Source organism: Thermobia domestica, chromosome 8 (genome assembly GCF_964235325.1).
Source record: "Thermobia domestica chromosome 8, izTheDome1.hap1.1, whole genome shotgun sequence".
In the NCBI taxonomy this organism is placed as follows: domain Eukaryota; kingdom Metazoa; phylum Arthropoda; class Insecta; order Zygentoma; family Lepismatidae; genus Thermobia; species Thermobia domestica.
Genome location: NC_137461.1, coordinates 14955136 through 14969969, shown reverse-complemented (window position 1 = coordinate 14969969; position 14834 = coordinate 14955136). Strand labels below are relative to the sequence as shown.

The window sequence follows — 14834 nt, the reverse complement described above, 5'->3', positions numbered from 1 at the left end:
ACATAAGAAATACATCTTTTTATGTACAAAGCTATACTTCAATTACTGTGTATAAACATTGATTTATTGAGGGTATTCAGAATCTACTGTACTCTCCAGTGACGGCATGTCTTGATCACTGAAAGACTAGAGGCGGTATGCCTTCATAACTGAAAAACCAGGGGCGGTATGGCATACCACCGCATACCTTCTCACTTCGACCACAGATCGAAATCCTTCAATGTTGCAGTATAAGTTTGTAATTGATGTATAAAGTTAAAAAATAAATTTTAATTTTGTAAATCCAAACTTGTCACATAAGGATTAATAAATATACTTTTGTTCATCTGTTTTGATAATTTTAAAGAAGTGGCAGTTACTGGCAAATACAATAAAACGATCAATACCGAGTTTAGTTTCTGATTTTTAGCACAATGTATCTATTAAGATCATTAGTGAATGTACTAACGATATGCAGACTACAGGTGCTAATGCGCTTTTGTCCAGGATAGTACATTTCCTTCTCATGGAAGGGTCCGAACATAGTTACTTCAAACATAGGCCTATATCATAGGAAATTTTCAGTGGAAGCCGGTAATTTTATTTTCCGGAGTTGGCAACCTTACTGTCAGCCTCCCTGCTCTCTACTATATATATACCACATTGATTTGACACCTAGTCTTCCGTTCCAGGCGCTGCTGTCGGCTCAAGGAATTTCACTCCCTTTCGCTAAGACTCTCTCCCTTAGCAACAGCTGAACCCTTATTGGTTCAACGCGTGGGTGTGAGCTTTAGTTCACATTTTTGACACGGCTCAAGACATTTTGGCAGCGCAATACAATATTTCATTCCAATAAAATATTTGGTTAATGTTTCTATTAACTCTGTTTATGGTTTCATATATCAATGCTAATTTCCAGTCTTTTCTTCATAAATCTAGATGAAACGTAAATTATTATTCCGTAATTTCGAAGAAAATCTATGTTCATTATGAATTTTATGGCTGTTGCCATATATCTTGGCAATTCGTCAACCAATGGTACAGAATCATCCTAATAACATGTCGCAATCGATCAATCAGTATTTTAATTTTGTTGGGGGGCGCGGTGGCTCAGTGGTAGAGCGTTCACCTCCGGTGCATGGGGTTGCTGGTTCGATCCCAGCTCGCGCCGTATGGACTTTTCTGGTGGACAAACACCGTGCTCGTGGGTTTTATCGGGGTTCTCCCGTTTCCCCCCACATTCTTCATTCCACCATTTCACTCATTTCTCATTATCACCGTCTCCTTTAGCCTAATCGGCATAACCGTGGGACGTAAAACTTAAAGATTTCATTTTTTAAAAATTTTATTGTAATGAGATAGTGGCGGCACAACATTAGGATGATTAATTGTACGATAAATTGCTTATGTTGATAATTATCTCTTCGTTGTTAACACATATGGAGATTATCAAACTCCTCTTCCTGAGACAGTTTCTCAAATGATAAAAAAAAAATGTTTTATTGAAATATATACAAAACCATGTAGGCTGCAAAACGTAAATTCTATGCAATAAAAACCACCTTTCAAGCGTATAGCATCTTGCCATGTACGCGATGGGACGGCAATAATGCACCGAATTCTGCACTCGTCATTGTGACGGTTGCAGTAGTAAAGAGGTAAAAACACAAACTGTCTCACATTAGTCAACGTTGTCTCTAAAGAATAGATTAACTACAGCTCAACGTATAGATTTAATAAAAGAAAAGGACAAATTAGCATTACGAACTGTATCAACTGTATTGTTTCATTCCAAGTCAATGGCTCTCCATTTACAGACATGCTGTACATTTCTAACGCAAAGAGCATATAGAATTGTTGGTTTACGGTTTGATTTTGAGGGACGAATTCTGAGTATACGATTCATTTGACGTCAAAAAATAAAAATAAATAAAAGTAGAAAATAGACCAGCATCTTCGTCAAATTCGATTTAACCTGACGAGCTTTTTTTTGAACGAGGGGAGCCAGGTGACTTCTGGATCGTCTGTAACTGCATCCTTCATTGCACGGCAGGCTTCCATGTGGCGAACTCTTTGCTCTTCGTTGAGAAGCCTGGGCACAAACTTAGCAGCCACTCGTCACGTTCCCAAGTCGTCGTGCAAAATGCACTGAATCGAGTTCCAGGATAATCCGAATAAGTCTTCGAGTTGGTGGATTGGTTGCGTTGATCTTAACTTGATAAGATTACGCATTTTGGTGATGTTGTCCTTGGTTCCCGCACTTGAAGGACAACTGGAACGGGGATAATATTCAATGGTAATTTCCTCCCTTTTAAACCGAGTAAACCATTCATACACTTGCATTTTACTGAGAGCATGTCCTTTGTAAGCTGTTTGCACCATCACAACAGTTTCTGAGGGGTTCTTCCCGAGTAAGAAACAAAACTTCACAAATGAACATTGTTCGTATGAATCTGCCATTTCTTCGTGTGTTACGAGTGCGCTACAGACACACACAGAGAACCGCTAGAGAAACCACTCGTGTCGTTGTCATTGACGACACTTGACTTAGGGGACGTCCTCCCACGGTGCTCTAACGGCTCAACCTCATACTACAAGAACACGATGCGCAGGAGAGCTCCTCCGTTACTAAGCGGTTAGCGTACGCGCCTTTGGCGTGGGAGGCCCGGGTTCGATTCCCGGCGGGAGCTCATGTGGTTCGGATTCCACGTTAATCAGTAGGTCCACGTCTCATATAGCCTCGCTGCTGAAAGGGACGCTAAACTAAAATCAACTCAACAACTCAACGATGCGCAGGAATGCGATTCCGGTTATTTTTGAACCTTCCCTCGTATGCAAGGGCGCCGATCCTGGGGCCGCCCCCCAAAGCTCATGTAGGCCCCCTATTGTATATATTAATATACAATATTTGGCATAATTTGAATGCAATTTGTCTTAAAATCCTCATATATATACCTTCTGCATCTGAATGGGCCCAAATTCACAGAGAAATCGGCGCCCTTGCTCGTATGCCTTGCGGTGAGGTATGAATTCGTGTGTATGATAGACTAGATATTAGTAAAGAAAAATGGAAGACCAGTCAAATTCTCAACGAGGGCAAATTGTGGTTGTGCGGTTAGTAAGAGCTATATATATATCCAAGACCATAGTGTGCTGGGTGTATGGAGAGCAACTATATCCCAGGTGATGGTCGCATTCAAAACTCTTGCCACGATATCATCAAAGTTAAGGAATACTGATCGGAAACCTAAGTCTATATGAAAGGAATCGCCAAAAATTGGAGAGGATTACCACAAAGAACCGTTGAGCTAATGCGGCACAGATGACTGCAGAATACAATCAAGATCCGGAAAAATGTTTCCTTTCATTGTTATCTTTTCAGTATAAAATAACTTTTCGTATGTATTGTTGATAAATCATTAAAAGTACATTTTTATATAAAAGATTTTATTATTTGTTACATATAAATAATACGGATAAAACATTCAACAGAAATTATATAACTAAAAATTTGTTAATCTACAGAAATTACATATAAACTGGAGTCAGAAGTAAGTACCATCTGGCGCTGCTATTCGGTTGGATTTTATTATTTTAAAATTATGTTTTTCTTTATAAAGAACGTAGAATACAATATTGTATGTACAACCATATTCAAAGAACCTGATCCCCCATTGTCTTGCTGAGAAAAAAGTTGCTACTTTCATCCATAACGTAACATGTTCTGAAACATAAGCTTGCATGAAAGTCTTCAATTGGAAGAAGAATATGCACCAATATGTCCAACAATATTACCTGTGGATGGCAAAGTAGAGTTTCTAGGACAGTCACTTCCAGCTGGCTAACTATGGCGTCGTACTAAGTATCCGGAGAATCAGTAATAGCCAATGAGGAGAGAGGACAGGACAACTGATAAATGCTGTCAGTACACACCTAAAGCGTGGGACACAGTTGATGGCATGTGGGTTAGGCCAATGAAACGAAAAGCTGTGACGCGATGTTGCTATATGGTAAATGGATGTGGTTTAAGATACGCTCGCATTATAGCATCAGCACGTGACAGATCAATCTCGTTCTCTGGCTACATCGCAGCCCATTCGCTTAGTAAAAGTGTTTCAAAGGAATTCGTAGCACTGCCTCCAAATGTCATAAACGCTGTCCCTTAGTATATCCATGAATCTATAAGTTGTTAAACACGATCCACTCTGCCATAGTAGGCTTTATATAAATACCACCACTGCTTCAAATACTTATGTGACGTTGCTGATAGATGGGAATAGTACGATGTCACATTCTAATCTTGTTCAGACAATGGAATGCTTTGCTTCCGTAATGGAACACCTATGAAAAAGGAAAAGAGTACTAACCTTTCTTCCTTAGCTCTTGCATACTATTTTGCACAAATCCAATGGCAGAACATCCCCGACAGCTGCCCGAGAGTCAGCGAGCACAATAGTGGAAAACGTTATGAATACACATAGTTCTAAGAAACATAATGAACATACCCAACGAAATTTCGATTTGCGAAGTGTATGAAGAGAGAGAAATTTTGGGAATTTTGGGAATTTTGGGATTAGTAAGCAGATGGGCAATTTGTACAAATTCTAGTCGCCTGGCGAGGGAAAGTCATGTCTTTCAAAGATACTGTGACTCGGCCGAAGTTGACCAATGGCCTATTTCGTCTTCTGCAGTGGCTGGGAAAACTGTAAATGTACAGAGTACCAATACTAACATCTGGATCATGAACAAAATACATTAAGAATAAAATTTAGGGAGTGGATCGATTTGCTTCTTATCTTCTCTGCACTATAAACAAGAAAGAAACAAAATCAAAGCGAAAATGACTGTCTGCTACTATATCAGATAAGTCTTCAGTGATGGAAATACTGGAAAGATTTTAAGATTTTCAACAGATAAAGGGCAGTAAAGAGGATATTTTTTAAAAAATGACTTAATTTACCTGCTAAGAAGTAGGTTGTGTAATCACGGCAAAATGCACTGCAATCAACAAATACACGGTATCTGTATAGAAAAATGCATGTCTGACACCATGGTAACAAGCAGAACATCAATATTTCTGTTGCTTTAGTTTAGTAAGAATGGTAAAAGCATATTGTGACATCACAGATCATCAAATAGGAAGTGACTGTTCCAGAATATAGGTGAGTAATCACGTTTGTTGAATATGGCTGTACATATTTGAAGAAAGAAAAATGTGGTATTAATTTAAGACTCTTAGAAAGGACGCCGTTGTTGTTGTTGTTGTTGTTGTGGTGGTGGTGGTGGTGGGACAGCAGCACCTCCACCAAACGAGGAAACTCTGCCTCCCTGGCTACCAGGGGCCTCTTTCCTCACGGTGGCTCTGTATCCATTCTGATCGTCAGCTGTGTATGTCACTATCCTCACGCTGCCGTCTGGCTCCGTGATTCTGTATTCACCTTTCACCACGCCACCGTCACGGGATTCCACATGGTTCTTGTTGTCACCGGTCAGTCCATCATTGATTCCGTAGCCATATTGATACTGGGGACGGGCCTGTATTTAAACAATAATGACAAACAGTATTAGTGCATGGAATATGTAACAGCATAACTGTGCAGAAAAGAAAACATATGAATAGGATTATTGCCCCACATTGATCAGTGCTATATCCAGTGACATGCTTTTGCAACTATTAGGTTGAGGCATAAATAAATTTCGTTTTTCTTTATCATACATTTCTTTTAATTTCATTACATAACAAAATTATATTAATTTATTATGTATTTACTACTATTATGTATGACCTTCCCCCATCTTCCTGGCAGCTTATTATTTTTTTCCCCTTGTAAAATGTAATTGGTTTGGACTGGAAGAAATTTTCGACAACCTGACTGACTTGCTTTTCAGAATTGAAAATTTTCCATTCAGAAAGTTTTGCAATGAACGAAAAAGGTAGTGGTCTGTCGAGCAAGATCCGGAGAGTAAGATGGGTGTGGTACAACAGACTATCCAAGGACAAGAATTTTTTCATAGGTCACCTTTGCTGCATGGATTGCGCATTGTGGTGTAAAAGAATGGCATTCTTGCTATTGACAAGTGCAGGAGCTTTCCATTGAGTTTTTCTTTCACTCTTTGCAGATGTTGAACATATGTACCTGCAGTAATCGCTAATTTGAGTTTGACGATTCGTGATAAATTATACCTCGACAATCCTACCATACATACAAAAAAATCTTTTCTTCATAGATGATAGCTTTCGGATATGGCAGGATCCCCATTAAACGACTGTATTTTGCGTACGATACTGTTAAGTAACTCATTTTTCATCACCTTTTATAATCCTATCTATCCAGAAAAAAAGGGGGCACTATTTTTACCCCTGAGAGTAGACTTTGGCGGTTGACATACGATCTTCTTTATTCCGTTTACTGAGGTTATTATGGTACATTTCCATTTTACATGAATCTTGTAGCTGTCATAAAAAAGACCTTGCTACCCGATCTTTCTATCTACTGTTTAGAGTTTACAACTTCTTGTAAGCAAGAAAGGTATCACCACCCATGCAGCACTACACTCTAGTGGACAAACACTGAACCTCCTCATTAAAAACGGGTATTGTGGCGCACTTTCCCTCCCTGTCCAAAAGAATCCGTTGTTTCGGAAGCGGCGAAACTGGTTTTTCCTTTATGTCAGCGGGAGGGCGATAGCAGGTAGCAAGCAAAACGTTCCCGAAAGTTGCACATTGTTCAACTCCTTGCAAGATGGAAAAACATGTTTTATGACCCTTTCAAGACTATGTGTACATGGTGAAATATGATAGGGTTTCAAGATTTTTTTATGACAGCTACAAGTTCTTCTAACGTGACAACCCCTCTTTAGATACCTGTATTCCTAACTTGCTGACTTTCTGCAGGTCTTTTAAGGTCGTATCTCTAGAACGAAATTTGGCAAATCAATTTAAAACTGCTCGATCGGGTTATTAGTCCTTCACTACATATACTGCATATTTTTTCAGCTGTCACCGTAACACTTTTGCCTTGTTTTTCAAAGCATCACATGATGAATATGCGGGGGCGCGGGGGCTCAGTGGTAGAGCGTTCACCTCCGGTGCTTGGGGTCCCTGGTTCGATCCCAGCTCGCGCCGTGTAGACTTTGTGGTGGACAAGCACCGTGCTCGTGGGTTTTCTCGGGGTTGTCCCGTTTCCTCCCAATTTCTTCATTCCACCATTTCACTCATTTCTCATTATCACCGTCTCCTTTAGCCTAACCGGCATAACCGTGGGACGTTAAACTTAAAGATTTCATTTCATTTTCATGATGAATATGCATTTTTCACTCTCTATTTTGGAGGTTATGACCAACAGTTTAATGTTAGGTGCACCATACAAAACAAAAGTCAGAAGATTAATTGAATGCTTATCTATTTAGTGAAAGCAAAATCTCTACGCGACGTCCCACGATTTAGCCTATTAGACTAAGCGAGACGATGCTTAAAGCAAGTAACTGACGATATAAGAATTGATGGAATAGAAATGTGGGAGGAAACGGGAGCACCCCGGGTAGACTCACTGACGTGATGTTGTCTATCACAAACGTACTTCGCCGGGGATCGAACCAGAGACCTGACACACTAGAAATAAGCACTCTATCATTGAGCCACCACGCTGTTAACATGTAAATTGATGCTATACCTATTAAGATTTAACGGGTATACTAAACTATAGCTTCATTAAGTTTTTCATTATGACGCTAGCAAGATGACAATATTCTCCAAAGTTGGGGAACTTAGGGTCTTAAGGCGGAATACTATGACTCTAAGTCTTAGGCTATTTGAGAAAGCGTTACCCCCTGTAGCGAACGCGGCCAAAGTGGTTATTCAGTAATTTTACTTTCACCAGATGTATAAATCATACTGTGAGCCAGTCAGGGTTTCCAGGTCTTTTTGCCAGGTCCAGGTGTGTAATAGCAGAGTTCCAATACTCTGCACAACCATCTTCCAAGCAGCTGTTTCTTGCCACAATTCCTTTGCCTGGCAACACGTCTTTCCTTTTTTCCCCCTTCCTTTAGACCTCTTTTAAACAGCAGGCGGTCTATTGTTCCGATCCGCACCAAATACGCTCGAGCTGACGTTTTCTCAGCGATTTTATTGCTTTCGCGCGTTTATGATTAGCCATCTACATTTAAATACATGGTCAGCGTATTCCAAGAGTACGCATGAGCAATAAATACGCTTTGCGATCGCCTAAAATAGCCGGGTACTAAAGGTAGCATGGGCCTTAAGGGTCTTCACTACAGCGAAATTAAACTACCGCTAATTTTAGAGTTTTTCTGTAATATCTTCAAAACAAATAAAAAATATTCGAAAAGCAGAAACGTAGTGAACTAGACAATATGATTTTGCATGTGATACCTTTACCACAATTCTTCTATCTGCTTTTGGTATGCCGCTATTTACAGAACCCGCAAAAAATGCTAAGTCTACCTACAGTTACAAATCGAAATGACATAGATGAGTTGTGATAACGGTATCACATGTAAAATCGTATCGTCTAGTTCACTACGTTTCTGCTTTCTGAATATTTTTATTTGTTTTGAAGATATTACAGACAAACTCTAAAATTAGCGGTAGTTTAATTTCGCTGTAGTGAAGACTCTTACGAGCATGACATTCTAAAATAATACAAACTTTAGCATTTTATTTTGCTCGTTTATTCATAAGTGAAAGGAGATAATGAAATGCAACTTACCACAACCATATATCGGGTGTTGCAAAATAAGTGTTACAACTCTTGGGAGGTGAATCCTGCCACTCAGACAAGAAAAAAAGTTCTCTTGAACTTTCGGCTATCGGACATAGTTTCAGATCTGCAAGGTGCCGAAAGCGTGGGAAAATGACTTTCGGACGCTAATAGTTCGGAAACTATCCAACGTAAAGAGTGCGGGTAAAAAATTCACTGAAGAAGTCATACCTGCTGTATTGAATTTTGCATGGTTTACAACCCTGCCATGCACGCGCAAGGGATTCCCCAAAGGAACGTAGGGAGTCCCGAATAATCTGCTAAATGCAAATCGGTCTAAATGGATATGAATTGATGGGGTTTCTACCAGGTAACAATAATTTGTTTGTATTAAGTCGATATCTGGAACAAGTACAAAATGGTGGACACTTTCATGCTCGTTATGTGTGGTTGCATAATCGCCAGGTACGGATGATGGGCAACAGTGAAGTTCTGAGTATTAAGTGTAGCGAATTTGTACTCAAATGCTCTAGAAAGACATCTGGAGTGTCGGTAGAACACAACAGATGAAGCAGGGTGATTCACATGTGTGGAACACGTAACGAAAAATGCCCAGAAATGCGCTCATACTCAGTAAACGTGAGTTCAAAGCGTCGGAAATGTAAGGATTGGAGTCAAGAAGATGAAAGTCAATTCACCAATAATATTCCCTCAAACCGACGCAATATGATGTGCACGGTTGCATACCAATAAGGATGCAACAACTGAGGCCAAGTTGAAATTGTGCAAAGGGACTCACTAAGAAACTGGGTAAACTAAATGAATGTCTCTAGTGGGATTACATGATCTATATTGAAATGTGGCCAATGTGTGTGTTGATATCGACATGTAGCTAATGGACAAACGTCAACATGTCCCACTACTGCTGGGACACCGTCTCACATGCGAAAACTAGGGAAATAACGTTGTACATTCTGTGATTACATCTGGTGTACTTTTTGGTAGAACGTAACTAGAACAAGATTGTATCAATGCCCAACTTTGTTTGGGACATTGTCCCACAGTCGACACATATGAAAAGAAATCTCTTAATCCATGGTTCAAATTGTGATAGAGCGTGAAAATAACAAACTTGTATCATGTCTCACATCTTCTGGGACATATGACGTACTCGATATCAAATATCTCCAGAAATATGTATCTTACACACAGTACACATGCCAAGACAAAGACGAAAATGAACCAATTTGGCACATGTAACACTACGGCTGGAACACCATACATATGGAAAATAAAATGACATGAGAAATAGGAAGAAACGTCTTAAAGCTCTGATTGTTTACAACTCTGCAGTAGGAGTAACAAAATGTAACACACAAGCATGTCGGGAGGCTGTACAAGAGCGCTTGCCAAACAAAGTGGGTACTCCTCAAAGAAATGTATACAGAGAAAGTCAGGCTCCCTCGAGCCTCAGGGCTAGAGCGCTCGCGTGGTCGCAGTTTCCAATCCTACTGGGAGCCCACGGCCTCAGATTCAAGACCCGAGTAGTTATTTTCCTATTTTTCCCACGTGGGACGGTGTCCCAGCAGTAGTGGCACATGTTGAAATTTCTCCCCTAGCTATATACTGATATCAACACACAAATTTTTCGCATTTCAATATCGATCATGCGATCCCACTAGAGACATTCATTTAGTTTATCCAGTTTCTTAGTGAGTCCTCTTGCACAATTTCAACTTGTCCTCAGTTGTTGCATACTTATTGGTATGCAACCGTGCACATCATATTGCGTCGGTTTGAGGAAATATTATTGGTGAATTGACTTTCATGTTCTTGACGCTAATCCTTACATTTCCGACGCTTTGAACTCACGTTTACTGAGTATGAGCGCATTTCTGGGCATTTTTCGTTACGTGTTTTAACACATGTGAATCACCCTGCTTCATCTGTTGTGCTCTATCGACACTCCAGATGTCTTTCTAGAGCATCTGAGTACATATTCGCTACTCTTAATACTCAGAACTTCACCGTTGGCCAGCATCCGTACCTGGCGATTATGCAACCACACGCAACGGGCATGAAAATGTCCGCCATTTTGTATTTGTTCCAGATATTGACTTAATACAAACGAATTATTGTTACCTGGTAGAAACCCCATCAATTCGTATCCATATAGATCAACTTTCATTAGCAGATTATCGGGGACTCCCTACGTTCCTTTGGGGAATCCCTTGCGCGTGCATGGTAGGATTGTGAAACATGCAAAATTCAATACAGCAGGTATGACTTCTTCAGTGAATTTTTTACCCGCTCTCTTTACGTTGGATAGTTTCCGAACTATTAGCGTCCGAAAGTCATTTTCCCACGCTTTCGGCACCTTGTAGATCTGAAACTATGTCCGATAGCCGAAAGTTCAAGAGAACTTTTTTTCTTGTCTCAGTGGCAGGATTCACCTCCCAAGAGTTGTAACACTTATTTTGCAACACCCGATATAATGTTATTCTACAACAGAAAATATGAGCCTGAACAATTTTCAGTGTTGCCATCCATAGAAATTGCAGTTTTGCCAGAATAACATTATCCCCAAAATCTAAGTTAAAGCTGCGACTAGAGGAACGAAGCCAATGGCTTTTGATTACGTATCATGTTGTTTTGGTATCCCGTGAATTAATTTTGAAATAACATTATTATTTAATTTCAATAACTGTATATTAAAACTATTTTATTACAAACTAAATACAACTATTATTTAAAAAGTAGTTCACAGGATTCCAAGACAACATGATTGATGTGTAATCAAATGTAGTTGAGTTCGTTTCTCTAGTCCCTGCCTTAACTTAGATTTTGGGGTAAATGTTATTCTGGTAACACTATAAGTAGTAGAAAATGGATCGATCTGGAACAGCGTTTAACAACTCACAAGCCCCTGGGAAAATGACCACCGTGCACCGTGAGCCCACGGTCTTTTACGACCTCCATTTTAGGGGTGAATTTATTCCCTTTTATGACCACTTTTTAGGGGATGTACTCGTTCTCTTTTATGAGCACATTTTTAAGGGTGTACTCGTTCCCTTTTATGAGCACTTTTCCAACCCCTACGAACACATAACAGAACATCAGACTACGTAACATAACGAACATACAGCAGAGCAGATTGAACTCGTACCCTTTTATGAACACTTTTTCATGGGTGAACTCGTTCTCTTTTGTGAGCACATTTTAAGGGTGAACTCGTTTCCTTTTATGAGCATTTTTTCAACCCCTATTTTAACATAGGAGATAACACATAAGATTACGAACACATAGAAGAGCAGATAACACATAACACTACGTAACACACAGCAGAACAGATAACACATAAGAGTACGTAACATAACAAGGGTGTACTCGTTCTCTTTTATGAGCATATTTTTCAACCCCTATTTTAACATAGGAGATAACACCGAACACATAGAAGAGCAGATAACACATAAAACTACGTAACACACAGCAGAACAGATAACACATAAGACTACGTAACACACAACAACCTCCATTTTAGGGGTGTACTCGTTCTCTTTTATGAGCATATTTTCCAACCCTTACGAACACATAGCAGAGGTGTATTCGTTTTCAACCCCTTAGCATAAGACTATGTAACATAGCAGTTACGAACACATAGTAGAGCAGATAATAAACATAACAACCTCCATTTTAGGGGTGTATTCATTCCCTTTTATGAACATATTTTCCAACCCCTATTTCAACATGGCAGAGACTACGAAACATGGCGGACATAGCACAGGGGGTGTATTCATTTTCTCCACCCCTAATTGAACATAGCAGAAATTACACTGAGACTACGTAACACACAACAACCTCCATTTTAGGGGTGTACTCGTTCTCTTTTATGAGCATAATTTCCAACCCCTATTTCAACATGACAGAGACTACGAAACATGGCGGACATAGCACAGAAGGTGTATTCATTTTATCCACCCCTAATTGAACATAGCAGAAATTACACTGAGAGTACGTAACACACAAAAACCTCCATTTTAAGGGGTGTACTCGTTCTCTTTTATAATTACTTTTCCAACCCCTATTTTACCGTAGCAGATTTTTCAACCCCTATTTTAAGACAAAGAATACCTATGTAACATAGCGATTCGATACGCTCTTTGAACCGATTTGGATGAAACTCGACATATGGGGGTTTTGGGACATTCTGATTACAAATATCATACTTATTTTTACCTGGGTCCTATAGTTTTTGTGGCATACGCCCTTTCTATGACAATTTTAACCAATTTGGGTGAAACTCGGTATATAGGGGTTTTCGGACATGCTGATTACAAATATCATACTTGTTTTTACCTGGGTCCTATAGTTTATGTGGCATACGCCCTTTCTATGACACTTAAAACCTAATAACTCAAAAACGAAGCAACGTATTGAGATGCTGTTTCCACATTTAGTAATCGACCACCAACTATAATACTACAAGTTCCAAAATAATGACCATCGAGGTCAAAGGTCAAAACACTTAAAACTCAATCACTCGTAAACGAAGCAACATATTGAGATGGTGTTTCCACATTTAGTAATTGGTCATCAGGTACCACAAGTTCCAAAATAATGTCCATCGACGTCAAAGGTCAAAACTCGAAAACGAAGCAACGTATTGAGGTGCTGTTTCCAAATCTAGTAACTGGTCATCAACTACTACATGTCCCAAAATTAGTGACCTCGATGGACCTCCACCTTCAATTAGGGGTGGAGAAAATGAATACACCCCTGTGCTATGTCCGCCATGTTTCGTAATCTCTGCCATGTTGAAATAGGGGTTGGAAAATATGTTCATAAAAGGGAATGAATACACCCCTAAAATGGAGGTTGTTATGTTTATTATCTGCTCTACTATGTGTTCGTAACTGCTATGTTACATAGTCTTATGCTAAGGGGTTGAAAACGAATACACCTCTGCTATGTGTTCGTAAGGGTTGGAAAATATGCTCATAAAAGAGAACGAGTACACCCCTAAAATGGAGGTTGTTGTGTGTTACGTAGTCTTATGTGTTATCTGTTCTGCTGTGTGTTACGTAGTTTTATGTGTTATCTGCTCTTCTATGTGTTCGGTGTTATCTCCTATGTTAAAATAGGGGTTGAAAAATATGCTCATAAAAGAGAACGAGTACACCCTTGTTATGTTACGTACTCTTATGTGTTATCTGTTCTGCTGTGTGTTACGTAGTGTTATGTGTTATCTGCTCTTCTATGTGTTCGTAATCTTATGTGTTATCTCCTATGTTAAAATAGGGGTTGAAAAAATGCTCATAAAAGGAAACGAGTTCACCCTTAAAATGTGCTCACAAAAGAGAACGAGTTCACCCATGAAAAAGTGTTCATAAAAGGGTACGAGTTCAATCTGCTCTGCTGTATGTTCGTTATGTTACGTAGTCTGATGTTCTGTTATGTGTTCGTAGAGGTTGGAAAAGTGCTCATAAAAGGGAACGAGTACACCCTTAAAAATGTGCTCATAAAAGAGAACGAGTACATCCCCTAAAAAGTGGTCATAAAAGGGAATAAATTCACCCCTAAAATGGAGGTCGTAAAAGACCGTGGGCTCACGGTGCACGGTGGTCATTTTCCCAGGGGCTTGTGAGTTGTTAAACGCTGTTCCAGATCGATCCATTTTCTACTACTACTATAATTTCTATGGATGGCCACACTAAAAATTTTTCAGGTTTACATTTTCTGTTCTAGAATAACATTATCTATAATTGTGGTAAGTTGTATTTCATTATCTCATTTCACTTACGAATAAACAAGCAAAAGAAAAATGGTAAATTTTTTGTTATTTGAAGTATGACACGCTCTTAAGACCATAGTTTCCCCATCATTAGTGTACAAAATGCGCTTGGTAAATGAGGTATAGTCCACAGACTTTATTTTTTAATACTATGCGAAGATAAGACATGTATCAGTCGTTAAATGACAGAAATAAACAAAATTACATACTTCAGGGTTTTTCGAAAAAGCTGAGATAAACTTGTATTGTAAATTCAACTCATCAATGTATATTAAAAACTTTTAAAATTAAAAATAAAGGAAACAAACAGGCTGAGGTTCCGTAAATGCACTTTTAAGGACGTA

The 14834-nt window shown here is 39.2% G+C and overlaps 1 protein-coding gene and 1 non-coding gene across 2 annotated transcripts in view; one reads left to right on the top strand and one right to left on the bottom strand.

The window, feature by feature from the left end:
• Window positions 1–1078: 1078 nt before the first annotated feature.
• On the top strand, window positions 1079–1150 carry TRNAR-CCG (transfer RNA arginine (anticodon CCG)). The gene has a single exon. It is a non-coding gene; the product is annotated as a tRNA-Arg (tRNA).
• Window positions 1151–3540: 2390 nt separating this feature from the next.
• Window positions 3541–14834, bottom strand: part of LOC145691558 (pupal cuticle protein Edg-84A-like) — a gene marked incomplete in the record, with an annotated part of 63757 nt that continues 52463 nt past the window's right edge. Inside the window, 1 exon segment of the mRNA XM_081766964.1 lies at window positions 3541–5514. Coding sequence (XP_081623090.1) covers window positions 5215–5514 — 300 coding nt within the window.